This window comes from Thunnus albacares, chromosome 6 (assembly GCF_914725855.1).
Source record: "Thunnus albacares chromosome 6, fThuAlb1.1, whole genome shotgun sequence".
Lineage (NCBI taxonomy): Eukaryota > Metazoa > Chordata > Actinopteri > Scombriformes > Scombridae > Thunnus > Thunnus albacares.
This window is the reverse complement of record NC_058111.1, coordinates 2,187,309-2,204,850: the sequence shown is the minus strand read 5'-3', so window position 1 is coordinate 2,204,850 and position 17,542 is coordinate 2,187,309. Positions and strand designations below refer to the sequence as shown.

The following is a 17,542-nucleotide window of genomic DNA, read 5'->3' as shown; positions in this document are numbered from 1 at the left end:
AAATAGTTACTGATTTTAAATATCTTGGTGTGACACTGGATCCAAATTTGAACTTTAAGAAACATCTTTAAAAAAACGGTTAAAACCATAAAGTACAACTTAGCACATTTTAGACATTTTAGAAAGTGTCTCTCTTTGGATGCAGCCAAGATATTTATGCATGCTATGATTCTTTCCCATATGTCTTATTGCATCACATGTTGCATCACATAGAGAAACAGCCATAAAACCTCTTTAGTCCTTCTACAAACAAACTCTAAAACTCTGGACAAAAAGCCAATGCATTTCCATCACTGTAGGATACTGTTTATAAAATTTTAAATGGTTGGCCCCTCCTCCACTAAGTGACTTTGTGTACACTCACTCAGTAAGTTCTATTAGATCCTCCAGAATATCCTCTATACAAGATTGTACCAGACCATTTCATCGCACTGCATTTGGGCAGTCAGCGTTCTCTGTGGAAGCCACAACTCAGTGGAACGTCCTACCTGATGATATGAAGAGCTGTAGTTCCATCAATACATTCAAGGCCAAATTAAAACATCAACTAAAGACCAATCAGCTCTGCAACCTCTGAATCTAAACTTCATCTAGGGTCTTCTCATTAGCGCAAGTAGTCTTGCTTTTAATATGACAAGTTTACATTATTAATTTCTAATTGACATTGTAAGTGTATGTGATGTTCTGTTGTGTGTAGGTTGTTGTGAGGCTCTCTAACAGTTGGTGTCCTGTATTATTAATTAATATGAATAATTTCATGATTTCATAATTCATAATAATATATGATAATTATGAATTATTACTAATAACAAAACACACTCCTACCAGTCCCAACAACATTCATCTAACATTCTGACTCATTTCTTCATAACCAAAATTTAAGTTAATAAAGACTAATTATAGATATTTGTAACTTTATTGAGCTCTGAACAGGCATTTCCCAAAAAAAGAGCAGTTCGAGAAAAATCTGAAAAAATTAACAAAAATTGCTCTTTTTTCTGTTTTATACTTTCTTGACCCCACACATTTATCAAGTTTAGCTAAATTAAGTCTGAAACTAAGCACTTGGCAGTGGTGTGGTCAGAAGCCAGTCAGACAGGTCATTAAAGGAAATGAGGTATACAGTAGGATAACATTCATTCAATCATTCATTCACACATTCATTTTATCAAAACAGTTAACAAATTCAGAGTGTTTCATAGTGGTAACCACATTACATCCAATTAGAAAACTCTAGGATGGCATTTAGACAGCATATTTATGTTCTTATCAAAAAGAAACAATGCACATATCATACTGTGTGTCAGATGCATTGTTCACATACAAGTCACACGCAACACATGCAACATATCTTTTGCATGAGATGTGCACGTGGAAAATGACACACTTTCTGTCCAGACACAAGACGAGAACCCCTTGGCTGAGGTGGGGGCTCGTCTCTACTCTGTGGAAGACACACTTTGAGTCTTCTGAGGACTTTTTATTTTTTGTCACGATCAAGACATACAAACAGACTTATTAATATAATATTATTATATAATATTAATAATGTAATATTAATATTCAACTAAACAACAAAATGCATGTTCAGGCAGGCAGACTGGGCCCAAGGTGGGCCCCTTTGTAACTGGACCCGGGGCAGCCACCCGTCTGCCCACCACTCACTCCGCTACAGCACTAGTGGTTACAACCCTTTCAGTCACCTATGTTCATTTGCTACCTGTTATACATCAGTATATTCCTATACTGTACAAGACAAATCTGTTTAATCACATCAGATTTAAATTTTAACTTTACATCAATTTTTTTCAATCAAATAAATTGTTTATTTATTTATTGTATTAAATAATGGAATCAAATATGAATCAATTATCACTTATGCATCATGAACATGGTGCATTTATGCAACAGCACTTACAGCAGATATCCACTTGATATGACTAACTCAGACTGCTGAAGCCTCATATAAGCTTCACATCAACTTTTAAATGACTGTGTGGACACACTGTGGATTTTGGCCTCCATCACTTCCATTGAAAGCACATTTGAAGGGGATCTTTTAATACCCAGTATGAACAGGAGGAATGATTACAGCGAGGAAAACCTCTTTCACTGTTCATATGGACACCTGACTGCTGAAAGACATGCTTAACAAAGGGCACCTGGACTCACTTTAGATTTAATCCAAAAGGCTTCTTCCTGTCTTACATGTGTAATGATAAAGTCAGCTGATGGTGCAGTAGGATACATAGTTAATGTGTCAAACTATATTTAACACTATAAAGATGATATAATTGTGTTCACCCTTCTTAGAACCTCCACAAACATGGGTAAGCTGATAGGAGGGGGAGTGACCTCAGTCCCCAACCAGACCAACAATGATGATAATATGACTCACTGTGATCCAGTCGACACACCAGCCCACCTCTTCTTCATGCTGGTCTACAGTCTTGTGTTTCTGGTGAGTGTCTAATATTCACATTACAGTCACATTTCCTCCTCCTCCGTATGCTAATCAGCACACATGTTAATCTCTTAAAAACCTGTCCTGAGTTCCTCCTGTTTCCTCTCCAGGTGGGTTTGGTCCTCAACAGCTTCACCATGAAGGTTTACTTCTGCTCAGCTCAGCAGCAGATATCCAGCATCCTGATGGTCTACCTGAAGAACCTGGCAGTCTCCGACTTCCTGCTCTGCCTTGACCTCCCCTTCCGCATCATCAACTACACCAGCACCTCCGCCACCTTCCGCCTGGTCTACTGCACCTTTGGAGCTTCCACCTTTTACCTCAACACGTACGCCAGCATCCTGTTCATGGGCTACATCGCTGCTAACAGGTAGATCCCCCACCCTAGACTCCAACAAACCATGCAGTTTATCAGCACAGTTAATACTTTTTATAAATGTTTTATTGCTTTATTGTCTGTTTTTATATTCCTGCACATTATCTTTATACTGACTCTACAGAGCAACAGCAGCAACTACAGTTGTAAGTTCTTACAGTCAAATAAAAAACTGACTTCAAACTCAGAAAATACAGATGAAAACTGAATTTCATCTGAATTATATTTATAATTTCAAACAACAACCTGTGCAGTTCAATAAATTAACAGATCTGAATCCACTGAATGAAGACCAGGGGTTTATACAACATGCAAATTTTAGTCAAGATAACTTTTGTTTGCATTAGAAGAGCTATTTGTATTTGTTAACTTAACCTAAACTATGAATGCAGCCCTTTCACTCATATTCTTAATTTGAAACAAGTTACATTTTACAATATACAAATTGAAATGAGTTTATCTTCCCATATGCACAGACATAGAATACAAGCACATTGGAACTCCTGCAAGCTGAAATGGTCATGAGCTTTCTCCATGTCCTCGTATCATTGCAGGAGTAAAGAGCTGGTCCTCTCCTCTAGAACTAATATTAGAATCTTCATTCCTCATGAAATCTGTGGTTTGATTATTTGTATCACTGTTAATCAGTGAAATAATCTGCTGACGCCTGCCTCTCTTCTCTCCAGGTATCTGAAGATCATCCATCCTTTAGGAAATCACATCCTTCAGACAGTGCAGGCTGCCCGCATCATCTCCACGGTAACCTGGGTTTTCCTGCTGGCCATAGTGATCACCTACGTCACCTTGTCACTACTCACACAGGAAACTCTGACCAATGTCCCTGACACCTGTGATGCCTTGCGAAGCACCCAGGTCATTGTGTTCTACAAAATCATCCACACCTTCTCCACAGCCATCTTCCTGTTCGTCTTCGTCTCCCTGGTCTTCTTCTACTACAGCGCCTCCCGCAGTGTGTTGCTGGCACAGCAGAGGCAGCCGGCATCCTCCAGCTGCAAGAAGCTGATGAAGTCACGCAAGAAAATGTTGTTGCTGGTCAGCGTCTTCTGCATTTGTTTTGTGCCGTACCACCTGGTTCGCCTTCCCTACACCTTCCTGAGGAGGTGGTGCCCTTTGAGCCTGATGTTGTACTACGTGAAGGAGACGACCGTCCTGTTGTCAGCTCTCAACATCTGCCTGGATCCACTAATCTACTTCATCGTTTGTGAGGCGTTCCGGGCTCAGCTGAGCCGTCCACATAGCAAGAAGGCAAGGAGGTGCAGTGAAGGGCAGCTGAGAGCCACAAACAATGAGGCATCACCCAGCACTTCAACAAGACAAACCGATGGGCTATAACTTAAAGGATCATTCTGGTGATTTTCTATATTTTTCTTCTTGAGAGCAGGAAAAAAGTGTTGCACACACACTCTGGCTCCATTCATATTTCTCTTTTATTCGAATGATGTTTCGGCCCTCAGGTCTTCTTCAAATTCAACAATCATATTAGGACAGGCACGGGTATGTTATATAGGCCACACCCTAGTAACACAGCTGATGGTGATTAGATAATCATGTTCCACCATTAGGGGGAGAAAAGCAATCAAAAGGCCTTCAGAAGATCAAAACTTTTAACAAACAGTGACAGGAACTACAGCCAATCAATTCTCTTCAAATAAACTGACAAAAACCAATATGTTTCATACCACATATAGAGATTCAAATTTTACATTCCCTTTGGTTAAGCACATTCAAATATGTTAAAAAATACATTCATGTTGACTAGATTTCTAATAGATATACAGAAAAAGTTAAACCTCATCTGTGAATAAACATCATAAACAACTTATTCTAAATATCTACTAAATAGAGGAACATTACAGAAAACACTTCAAGTCATAATCTATATTTACTCCATGAGGTGACAGGGTTCTCAGACGGTGGATCCAACAGTGTTAACTCCTGGAAAGTAAAACATCCAAGGTACCTTGGAGGGAGTAATACTTTCTCAATACAAATATACTCTAGAGAGGAAATATGATGATTAAATTCAACAGAATGTGCTGCTACTGGATAATTCATGTTTTTGCATCTAATAGTGCTTCTATGTTCAGCAATATGAGTTTTCAGTGCTTTACTCATCTTTACAACATACGACACAAGGCCTAGTGATGAGATAAATGACTGACTTAGTGTGACATAAAAAACTCCTTTAATAGGGATCTCTTTACCTGTGTGAGGATGTTTAAAACTGTTACAACGGTAAGTATAATTACACTGACTACAACGACCACAGTGACGGTTGCCTTCAGGGATACAGTCGTTGTTAAAGTAGCTCGTGCTGGTAGTGATTGAAGAGGAGGTAAATATGAATGTACCAGGTTTTTACCTCTTTTATATACCATGAGAGGTCGTTCTTTGAATGCACCATTGAGTTGAAAATCAGATTCAAGTGTATGCCAGTGTTTTGTTATTATTCCCTTTATCTGTTCTGCACTCTCAGAATACTCTGCTCTAAATATTATACAGTCATTTGATTTCACCGTAGGTTTATTTTAAAAGATCAGACCTAGATCTGTCTTTTATTATAGTGGCTGCATCATTTAAGACAGATTTTTTTGTATCCTCTTTGTTAAAAATTGTTGTGTCATTTGTCATTTCATTCATGTTCCTGTCAAAATGATCAATTTTTGGCAAATTCGCTTTAATCAGCAAAACTGACTAAAAGTGAGAATTTTTTTTAACAGTAAGGGATGATCAGAGCAGGTCCAGGGTCTTTCTCTTCTTCCCGCGTCATGTATAGCTTTTCCTCTGTCTTGACTCCTTCTTCTGACTGTCATGCCTGGTTCGTCTATGGCTTGTTTGGATAAAAAACTGGAATTTGAGGCTGTTCAGCTGGTCAGTTTTTTTACGTCCTGCAGGCCGTCTTCTGGGGCTGTGTTCAGGGTTCCTCCAGTAATAGATGTTGCCCTCACTCGCATCCTTCTTGTCTCTGTTGAATTTTTTCATTTCCATTTCTTTGATCTCTCTAGAGAGCACGTCATTGAATTTTCCTTCATTTCTGATTGCTTGGGATAAAGAAAGCTTGTTATATTATCCATTGTGTCAAATCTTCATCTGAAAAGTAACTAAAGCTGTCAAATAAATGTAGTGGAGTAGAAAGTACAATATTTCCCTCTGAAATGTAGTGGAGTGGAAGTATAAAGTAGCACCACATGGAAATACTCAAGTAAAGTACAAGTATATCAGGACACATTTAAATATAAGAGTCACACCACCCTCTGCTGGTGTCACACGGTGCTGCACCAACACTGATTCATAGATGACAAACCCACCTATAATCAATTTAACTTCCACTCTGACTGGACTAATCATGGCTAATAATTACATTTAGACTAATTAGATAATAATTAGCACCAAACTGATAAAAAACCAACGGAGATCTTGGATCTGACAGTGATGTGAAACAAAATAGGTGCTCTTGATGCACAGGTAGGCAGCCAAATAAAGTAATGTGGTAGTTTGACCCTGAGGGAGACCAGTGTTCCACTAAAATAAAGACTTATTAACTTTTGTACGCTGACAAAGATATGAATGTGTCTGAACATCTTTACTTGTCTTTTCAATAACATGTCATACACACCCATAAACACACACATTTCTATACACATATCCATATATTTATATATGTAAACACACACACACACATAATAAAAAAAAACATTTAGCTCAACATCCCAGTATCTGTTAATATTTAAAAAATGTAAAAATATATTCTTATTGTTTCTTGTTCATTACTTGTTATTTATTGTCATTTTATAAATACAAAATACAAATCAGAGGAAAAACCTGAATAAATGAGTGGAGAAACAAATGCAGGTGCGCTGCGTGGTACAATCAAGCAGTTAACATCCAATCATGCTCTGTAGCTTGTGTACAAATGTTGAGCAGGCCCAGCTGATTCTGATTTTGTATCAAGATGGCGAGAGGAAAAGATCTAAGTGACTTTGAAAGAGGGTTCATTGTTGAGGCACAGATGGCAAGAGCTTCAGTCACAATTTCAACAGTTTCAATAAGAACAGTGACTAAAGTGACATCTGCATTTAGATCTAAGGGAATGACATCAGGAAATAAGGGAGGAAACTGTGGTTGACAGTTTAAATTTGATGCTGGTGCATTAGTGTGATATGCAAGGACAAACAGAAGGTGACTGAGAATGTCAATGCAAGAAAAGAAGAATGCACATTTGAGAGTTCAGTAGTGCAGAAACCACAGGCACTGGTCTACAGAGAGGTGGAAAAAAGTGGTTTGGTGAGATGAGTCATCCTTCACCATATTCTCAACAGGTGGACGAGTGCATGTTTGAGACACTTCAATGTGAAACACATTGTTTTCTTTTGCATGTATTTGTATTAAACACATTTTGTAAATAAACTGTAAATAAATTGCCATTTGTCAATGGCGTCATACCCCTCTACCAAAGAGTATAGTGCACAAGATGCACGTGTTGACGTTGTGTTTGTCCACCATGATTGTGTCTACCAAAGAGTAACTTACACATATAGAAGATAACACATTGGTGTTGTGGCTGTTTGCTACAATGGCATCTACCAAAGAGTATATGCATACAAGATAATACGTCAGTATTGTGGTTGTTCAACAGAAACTGGTATAAATGGACTTTTATTCAGTTTTAAGCCACATTTTTATGATAAACCTTTGAGATCTTGGTCGTTTTTAACTACATCTTTTAACTGGATGAAGGATTTTAGTCATGAAACGTCTGGATCTTAAGTTATCAGAGAAACAAGCTAAATAAATGTTAGCAGCAGCCTGGCTAGAAGCCCCTCCACAAAGTTCGGTGCTCGTCAAACATCGTCAGAGAAACACTGATTTTTAACGTGAAATAGCTTTATTCAGTATTTTTACTGTTTTAATCCCCATGTACGTTTGTTGTTGGAGAGGAGGAGACCTCTGTGGATAATTCAGCTCCTGGTAGAAACCTGCTGAACATCTGGATCTTAAGTTATCAGAGAAACAAGCTGAGCAAACGTCAGCAGCAGCTCAGCTAGCAGCCCCTACCAGATGTCCAGTGCCCGCTGAACAATGTCAGACAAACACAAATTTTTAACATGAAACTGCTTTATTCAGTGTTTTCACCTGTTTTAATTAGCGGGTCTGTTTGTTTTGGAGAGGAGAAGGCCTCTGTGGATAATTTGGCTCCTGGTAAAAACATCCTCAACCATGAACACTGGAGTAATCCTAACCTGAAGAAACTGGTTGTTTAACAATGAAGACAACAACTCCCATGATCCCACACTACTTCACACCATCATCACACTCTATCTTTTGTTATTGTTTTGATTGAGACCCCTAGCACCTGAAATTATATATTGTGCATTTAAATGGATCTCTGTTTACGACATGATTCTAGTGTTATAGGTCTGTATGTTTCTGCAGGTGGATTTTGACGGGCCAGTCTGAGTCTAAAGACCCAGCTGATTTTTATTCCCACTCCACCACTGACCACAGCCGAGCTAATTTGATGCTTAGTGACACAGCAACAACCCCAGTAAAACCTAACTCTATTTCTTTTTAGGTCTTCCAACAAACAATGAACAAAAAACAGGAAATGAAATAGCATCTGAACAGCAGTGTGTGTCTTTTCTGAGTCATTATACAGTAACGGCAGATTCAGATTCACAGAATCTTCCTGTCCTGTGAACGCTGCACAGAAGGAGGCATTAAAGCAAACAGTTTGTATCGGAGATCTCCACTGACAGACAGAAAGGTGAGTGCTGCAAATATCTCATCTTCAGTTCTTTGTGCTTCTACTATTTAGGGCACTATTGTATTTCGTGTGTTTGTTTGTTTGTTTGTTTATTATTACGGGACATCAGACCTAAATTTGACCCCCTAAACATGCTCAAAAACTCACCAAATTTGGCACGCACATCAGGTCTGGTGAAATATTTGATAAAATGTAAAAATTAACCCCCGAAGTGCCAAAATGTGCTCTCTAGTGCCACCTATGTAATTAAAATGGCCACCACAGCCCATAGGAATGTCATAAAGAGATCAAACCAAAACCAAGTTATTCGTCTCATCAAGACCTACAAATCATATGCTGACACCCCTGACCTAAATTCAACAGGAAGTCCGCAATTAGCCTTTCAAAATGAGACTTTTTCTCAATTTTAGCTCCCGAACAAACGCTATCTCCTCCGAGGGCGTTAATGTTATTGGATTCAAACTTTAATACATGACTTATGACACTATGCTGAAAAAAGTTGTTAAAAACTTTGTAATAACTTGAACGGTTTGGATTTTATAAGCCCTGAAAGTTGCAGTGCCACATCACCATTGTGTCAAACAGAGGCTTCTCGTGTCAAAATTTTCTACTGAAATATGATTAATGTAAGATTTTGCTGAAGTCATGGGATTTATGAGGAGATTTCACAAGAAGCGTACTCTAAAATCGTCCTCTCCAACTGTCACTCCCTCAGTGCTGTGAAACATTCCACAATACACACTCATTATAAAATCACAGGAGGAGCAAGAAAAGACTTTAAAACTCACACTCTAATATCTCAAAAACAATAAAAGATAGAAAAAACAAGTAAATTCAAGATTTGTAGGTCAAAGTCTTGTGACTCATTTAAAGTTCAAATGAAGTTTGTATCTAAAACTATCTGGAAGCAGTAAATGTTCAGAAAGGTGTGGGTTCGCTCACACTCTCCATTCAAATATATGAGTATTTTTCTGTGTCCAGCTGCAGTTACTTATTGTCTCTACACACCTGACAGTACACATGTCAATCAAGCTTTGATCAGGTCATGTGGGTTAAAAGTCTTTACTTTTCTAAAAATAGACTTAATGAAAATTAGGAAATTAATTTGTTTTACACACAAACTCATCAAGAGTTTTCAATTTACTAATTGAAATTCGAGTGAATGGGCTCAAAACTTGCATAATTTTGATGACACAGGTGTGAGCAAGGCAGACATGTCTCACCCTGCAGAAAATTCTCATCCTCACACCGTTGAGATTTGATGTTTCGCCATGACAGAAGAAGTTGCTATAACTTTATTGTAAATGCTCCAGTCTGCACCAAACTTCTCCCAGCTTGAACATGTCTACATGACAATATTCCATCAGTGATGCAAACTGGCTGAATAGCGCCCCCTACTAAATTTCAGTGAAGCAGCCCCAGCAGCAGGCAACATAGTGGACAAAGGAAGTGATGTTTATCTCCTTCTTGCACTGTCTGAAAACAGCCCAGGTTTGAAGACATCTACATGCCCATCTTCGATGGCACCACAGCCTGATGTGCGCAGAGGCGCGAAGGCCCATTCAACGTTGCTTGCAGCTTTAATTTTATGTTGAAATTTTGATGTCATCAGCATACTTTATGAGTGAGAGGTCTGCTGTTGTATTTTACCTCATTTGTATATTTGGAGAACAGAAGGGGAGATAAAATGCACCCCTGTGGAACGCCGGTGTTCAGGTCAAGGCAGTCAGAGATCAATTTACCAAGTAAGCTATCGGCCTTACAAGTGTTGCACTGTGTTTTTTAATATGTATAAGTCATACAGATGCTGCATTTTATGGCAATCCATCCAGTAGTTGTTGAAATATTTACATCTGTACCAAATTAGAGGACCAAACAACAGACACCATCTTAGCCTGGCTAACAAAGCCACTCTGTCAAAGGCTAATAATCTAGGTGGCTGTTTATGTCAAATATGAGCAGAAACATAACGGTCAGATATGTCTGTGAAAATTCTGGTAACGTTATATCTAGAAGTATTAAGTTAAAGGAAAGTTGTTCAATTTTTCAAGTGTGCCTTTCCTCGTTGCGGGGGCTTGTCAGTCATCTGCTTGCCGTCCTCTTTGGAGCTGCTATCCCCTGTGAGCCCACCAACTGCTGGCGTTTTGTGCCTCTTAATTTTCCTGGTAGCCACATAAAGGTAACTCATGCTTTGCACATGTGAGCACAATGTCAACTATAACTTTTATATGTTCCCGGTTTCTTTCTATTATCTCACTTTGTCGGCCTTCTGTGTTGACAAGCTGATTGTGAATGATTGTGCCATGTCTGGACTTGTCGCCTTCTCTGTAGTTATTGTATTTCTCCACAGATATCTGATGAGCTCTGCTGGTTTCATGTTTATAACAAGCTGTGTTCATGTGTTTCTAATCCTTATATCCATGACGTCTAAATTACTCTTCCCCACCTATCTCATCAAACTACCGACACATTTTACAAAATACTGCATCCTTGCTATGTCTGTACTGTAAAAATGCATACTTCCTATACCAATATAAGGAGAAGCTCCTGGCCTCATGTCCAAAAACTGAGATGGGGTACTGTTTGAGTTTGGGCTGTGTTGCTGGTTCATCTATAGCTGAAAGCTCTACTGAAGTCAACGAGGCAGTCGCGATGGATGAGATTGATGAAGAAAAGATTGGAATGGAAATACATCCTTGAGAACATGACTGACTTTCACCTAGGTGAAACTGGCAGCCTTGTCCTTCAGTTATAGCCCCTTCTGTCCTGCCAACAGAACCCACGTCCCACGTGGAGCCCACGCTAGCGTTATCTTGATTTTCACTAACATGCGGAGATGGTGGTGGAAACACCTGTGATGATGGGGCATAGGCAGTCGAGGATTCTGGCAACTCTGTTCTAACTCTTTAAAGTGTTGGATCGATTTTTCAAAAAAGTGTTTTTGGCCATCATCTGCTGCTGAACAACCTCCCTACCATGATATGCGTGCCCAGGCTTAACTGGCCTGGGTCAATGTAAAATGGCCTGTTGTGATTGGTCCAGACTTCACACATGATAGTAGCCTAATAAATGTTTTTCACTTTTTTAGAAAGGTTAACTTTTTTTAAGTCTTTATTGTGTATTTAAATGTTAATTTTAATTATTAAAAATAAAAGTTAAGAAGATATAGTCAGTCATTTAGGATGGGCCAGTTGTACAAGTGTTGTCCAACACTGTGCCTGCTATACTTCCACCGCAGCTCAACAGGGAAACACTGTCCAAGGAAACAAAAAGACGCAATTTGATGGTAAAAAGACTGTAAATGTGGCAGATGCAGCTCTCTTCAAGACGGCACAGACACAGGTCAGTTCTTTGAAATGGGTTTTTATTGCTTGTTTCTCTGATGCATCCACACCTTAGTCATGCCATGAGAACTCATCGGTTGCTTCTCGAGTCCTCGAGAGTATTTTGAAAGCCTGTCTTTCTTACTCAGGAGTAACAAACATAAAATGGAGACAGTGGTCTACAATACTGTACTGTATAAGGCCTATTCAAATATAAAATAGACACAGTGGTCTACATCACTATAAAGCCTATTCAAATACAAAGTAGACAGTCTACAACACCACAGGCAGTGACACAGACAAGGTGCCAAGATGCCGTAAGCAAGGAGTTTAACAACACATTGTTGGGCTTCATACTCCATGTGCATAAAACAAAGGCAGGCATGCATGCAACCCACAAAGCCTGACAACAAGAAACAGTCAAACAAAATGAGTCAGTTTCGGACTCCATATCCCACCATGCACTGCTCCGTGTGCACCTAGGTGTTAAACCGGAAACTCTTGGGTGAGTGCAAGATGCCGACCACCAGGTGGCGCCATCTTGCTATTGTCTAACCAAGACACAATGGTCAAATCCATGAAGCACATGATGGGTGTTCCACAAGGATCAGTGTTAGGTCCCCTATTATTCATCCTATATGTTAATGATCTCCCTCAACAGTGTCATGATGTAGAACTACAAATGTATGCAGATGACACCGTTGTGTACACACATGCAAAAACAACTGAGTTAGCTGCTGCTAAGATAACAACTGCATTGGAAAGGATCACACATTGGCTTGATCAATCATGTCTGAGTCTAAATGTAAACAAGACAAAAGTTATGTTTTTCTTTAAAACCATAATACAAAGGTAAAACGATTGAAATAGTTACTGATTTTAAATATCTTGGTGTGACACTGGATCCAAATTTGAACTTTAAGAAACATGTTAAAAAAAAAAACGGTTAAAACCATGAAGTACAACTTAGCACATTTTAGACAATTTAGGAAGTGTCTCTCTTTGGATGCAGCCAAGATATTTATACATGCTATGATTCTTTCCCGTATGTCTTATTGCATCACATGTTGCATCACATAGAGAAACAGCCATAAAACCTCTTTAGTCCTTATACAAACAAACTCTAAAACTCTGGACAAAAAGCCAATGCATTTCCATCACTGTAGGATACTGTTTATAAAATTTTACATGGTTGGCCCCTCCTCCACTAAGTGACTTTGTGTACACTCACTCAGTAAGTTCTATTAGATCCTCCAGAATATCCTCTATACAAGATTGTACCAGACCATTTCATCGCACTGCATTTGGGCAGTCAGCGTTCTCTGTGGAAGCCACAACTCAGTGGAACGTCCTACCTGATGATATGAAGAGCTGTAGTTCCATCAATACATTCAAGGCCAAATTAAAACATCAACTAAAGACCAATCAGCTCTGCAACCTCTGAATCTACACTTCATCTAGGGTCTTCTCATTAGCGCAAGTAGTCTTGCTTTTAATTTGACAAGTTTACATTATTAATTTCTAATTGACATTGAAAGTGTATGTGATGTTCTGTTGTGTGTAGGTTGTTGTGTGGGTCTCTAACAGCTGGTGTCCTGTATTATTAATTAATATTAATAATTTCATGATTTCATAATAACCAAACACACTCCTACCAGTCCCAATAACATTCATCTAACATTCTGACTCATTTCTTCATAACCAAAATTTAAGTTAATAAAGACTAATTATAGATGTTTGTAACTTTATTGAGCTCTGAACAGGCATTTCCCAAAAAAAGAGCAGTTAGAGAAAAAATTAACAAAAATTGCTCTTTTTTCTGTTTTATACTTTCTTGACCCCACACATTTATCAAGTTTAGCTAAATTAAGTCTGAAACTAAGCACTTAGCAGTGGTGTGGTCAGAAGCCAGTCAGACAGGTCATTAAAGGAAATAAGGTATACAGTAGGATAACATTCATTCAATCATTCATTCACACATTCATTTTATCAAAACAGTTAACAAATTCAGAGTGTTTCATAGTGGTGTAATACAACAAACCACATTACATCCAATTAGAAAACTCCAGGATGGCATTTAGACAGCATATTTATGTTCTTATCAAAAAGAAACAATGCACATATCATACAGCGTGTCAGATGCATTGTTCAAATGCACGTCACACGCAACACATGCAACATATCTTTTGCATGAGATGTGCACGTGGAAAATGTGTCTGACACACTTTCTGTCCAGACACAAGACGAGAACCCCTTGGCTGAGGTGGGAGCTCGTCTCTACTCTGTGGAAGACAGACTCTGAGTCTTCTGAGGACTTTTTATTTTTTGTCACGATCAAGACACACAAACAGACTTATTAATATAATATTATTATATAATATTAATAATGTAATATTAATATTCAACTAAACAACAAAATGCATGTTCAGGCAGGCAGACTGGGCCCAAGGTGGGCCCCTTTGTAACTGGACCTGGGGCAGCCACCCGTCTGCCCACCACTCACTCCGCTACAGCACTAGTGGTTACAACCCTTTCAGTCACCTATGTTCATTTGCTACCTGTTATACATCAGTATATTCCTATACTGTACAAGACAAATCTGTTTAATCACATCAGATTTAAATTTATCTTTACATCAATTTTTTTCAATCAAATAAATTGTTTATTTATTTGTTGTATTAAATAATGGAATCAAATATGAATCAATTATCACTTATGCATCATGAACATGGTGCATTTATGCAACAGCACTTACAACAGATATCCACTTGATATGACTAACTCAGACTGCTGAAGCTTCATATGAGCTTCACATCAACTTTTAAATGACTGTGTGGACACACTGTGGATTTTGGCCTCCATCACTTACACTGAAAGCACATTTGAAGGATCTTTTAATATCCAGTATGAACAGGAGGAATGATTACAGCGAGGAAAACCTCTTTCACTGTTCATATGGACACCTGACTGCTGAAAGACATGCTTAACAAAGGGCACCTGGACTCACTTTAGATTTAATCCACAAGGCTTCTTCCTGTCTTACATATGTAATGATAAAGTCAGCTGATGGTTCAGTAGGATACATAGTTAATGTGTGAAACTATATTTAACACTATAAAGATGATATAATTGTGTTCACCCTTCTTAGAACCTCCACAAACATGGATGAGCTGGTAACAGAGCGAGTGACCTCAGTCACCAACCAGACCAACAATGATCATAATATGACTCACTGTGATCAAGTCAACACATCAGCCCGCCTCTTCTTCATGCCGGTCTACAGTCTGGTGTTTCTGGTGAGTGTCCAATATTCACATTACAGTCACATTCCCTCCTCCTCTGTATGCTAATCAGCACACATGTTAATCTCTTAAAAACCTGTCCTGAGTTCCTCTTGTTTCCTCTCCAGGTGGGTTTGGTCCTCAACAGCTTCACCATGAAGGTTTACTTCTGCTCAGCTCAGCAGCAGGTATCCAGCATCCTGATGGTCTACCTGAAGAACCTGGCAGTCTCCGACTTCCTGCTCTGCCTTTACCTCCCCTTCCGCATCATCAACTACACCAACAGCTCCATCACCTTCCACGTGATCTACTGCAACTTTGGAGTCTCCACCTTTTACCTCAACATGTACGCCAGCATCCTGTTCATGGGCTACATCGCTGCTAACAGGTAGATCCCCCACCCTAGACTCCAACAAACCATGCAGTTTATCAGCACAGTTAATACTTTTTATAAATGTTTTATTGCTTTATTGTCTGTTTTTATATTCCTGCACATTATCTTTATACTGACTCTACAGAGCAACAGCAGCAACTACAGTTGTAAGTTCTTACAGTCAAATGAAAAACTGACTTCAAATTCAGAAAATACAGATGAAAACTGAATTTCATCTGAATTACATTTACAATTTCAAACAACAACCTGTGCAGTTCAATAAATTAACAGATCTGAATCCACTGAATGAAGACCAGGGGTTTATACAACATGCAAAATTTAGTCAAGATAACTTTTGTTTGTGTTAGAAGAGCTATTTGTATTTGTTAACTTAACCTAAACTATGAATGCAGCCCTTTCACTCATATTCTTAATTTGAAACAAGTTACATTTTACAATATACAAGTTCAAGTGAGTTTATCTTCCCATATGCACAGACATAGAATACAAGCACATTGGAACTCCTGCAAGCTGAAATGATCATGAGCTTTCTCCATGTCCTCGTATCATTGCAGGAGTAAAGAGCTGGTCCTCTCCTCTAGAACTAATATTGGAATCTTCATTCCTCATGAAATCTGTGATTTGATTATTTGTATCACTGTTAATCAGTGAAATAATCTGCTGACGCCTGCCTCTCTTCTCTCCAGGTATCTGAAGATCATCCATCCTTTAGGAAATCACATCCTTCAGACAGTGCAGGCTGCCCGCATCATCTCCATGGTAACCTGGGTTTTCCTGCTGGCCATAGTGATCACCTACGTCACCTTGTCACTACTCACACAGGAAACTCTGACCATTGTCCCTGACACCTGTGACGCCTTGCGAAGCACCCAGGTCATTGTGTTCTACAAAATCATCCACACCTGCTCCGCTGCCGTCTTCCTGTTCGTCTTCGTTTCCATGGTCTTCTTCTACTACAGCACCTCCCGCAGTGTGTTGCTGGCACAGCAGAGGCAGCCGGCATCCTCCAGCTGCAAGAAGCTGATGAAGTCACGCAAGAAAATGTTGGTGCTGGTCAGCGTCTTCTGCATTTGTTTTGTGCCGTACCACCTGGTTCGCCTTCCCTACACCTTCCTGAGGAGGTGGTGCGCTTTTAGCCAAGTGTTGTACTACGTGAAGGAGACGACCGTCCTGTTGTCAGCTCTCAACATCTGCCTGGATCCACTAATCTACTTCATCTTTTGTGAGGCGTTCGGGGCTCAGCTGAGCCGTCCACATAGCAAGAAGGCAAGGAGGCGCAGTGAAGGGCAGCCGAGAGCCACAAACAGTGAGGCATCACCCAGCACTTCAACAAGACAAACCGATGGGCTGTAACTTAAAGGATGAGTCTGGTGATTTTCTATATTTTTCTTCTTGAGAGCAGGAAAAAAGTGTTGCACACACACTCTGGCTCCATTTATATTTCTCTCCTATTCGAATGATGTTTCGGCCCTCAGGTCTTCTTCAAATTCAACAATCATATTAGGACACAGGCACGGGTATGTTATATAGGCCACACCCTAGTAACACAGCTGATGGTGATTAGATAATCATGTTCCACCATTAGGGAGAGAAAAACAATCAAAAGGCCTTCAGAAGATCAAAACTTTTAACAAACAGTGACAGGAACTACAGCCAATCAATTCTCTTCAAATAAACTGACAAAAACCAATATGTTTCATACCACATATAGAGATTCAAATTTTACATTCCCTTTGGTTAAGCACATTCAAATATGTTAAAAAATACATTCATGTTGAATAGATTTCTAATAGATATACAGAAAAAGTTCAACCTCAGCTGTGAATAAACATCATAAACAACTTATTCTAAATATCTACTAAATAGAGGAACATTACAGAAAATCAGATTCAAGCATATGCCAGTGTTTTGTTATTATT

General features: G+C 39.0%; 2 protein-coding genes across 2 annotated transcripts; both read left to right on the top strand.

Annotated features, from left to right (window-relative positions):
• The first annotated feature begins 2,389 nt into the window (after window positions 1-2,389).
• LOC122984180 (P2Y purinoceptor 14-like) lies at window positions 2,390-4,193 on the top strand. The gene is made up of 3 exons (XM_044354509.1): window positions 2,390-2,461; window positions 2,575-2,834; window positions 3,527-4,193. The coding sequence occupies exons 1-3, from the start codon at window positions 2,390-2,392 to the stop codon at window positions 4,191-4,193; spliced, it is 999 nt and encodes a 332-aa protein (XP_044210444.1).
• Window positions 4,194-15,362: 11,169 nt separating this feature from the next.
• Window positions 15,363-16,976, top strand: LOC122984179 (P2Y purinoceptor 14-like). Its single transcript, XM_044354508.1, has 2 exons — window positions 15,363-15,617; window positions 16,310-16,976. The coding sequence occupies exons 1-2, from the start codon at window positions 15,385-15,387 to the stop codon at window positions 16,974-16,976; spliced, it is 900 nt and encodes a 299-aa protein (XP_044210443.1). The 5' UTR covers window positions 15,363-15,384.
• The last annotated feature ends 566 nt before the right edge of the window (window positions 16,977-17,542 follow it).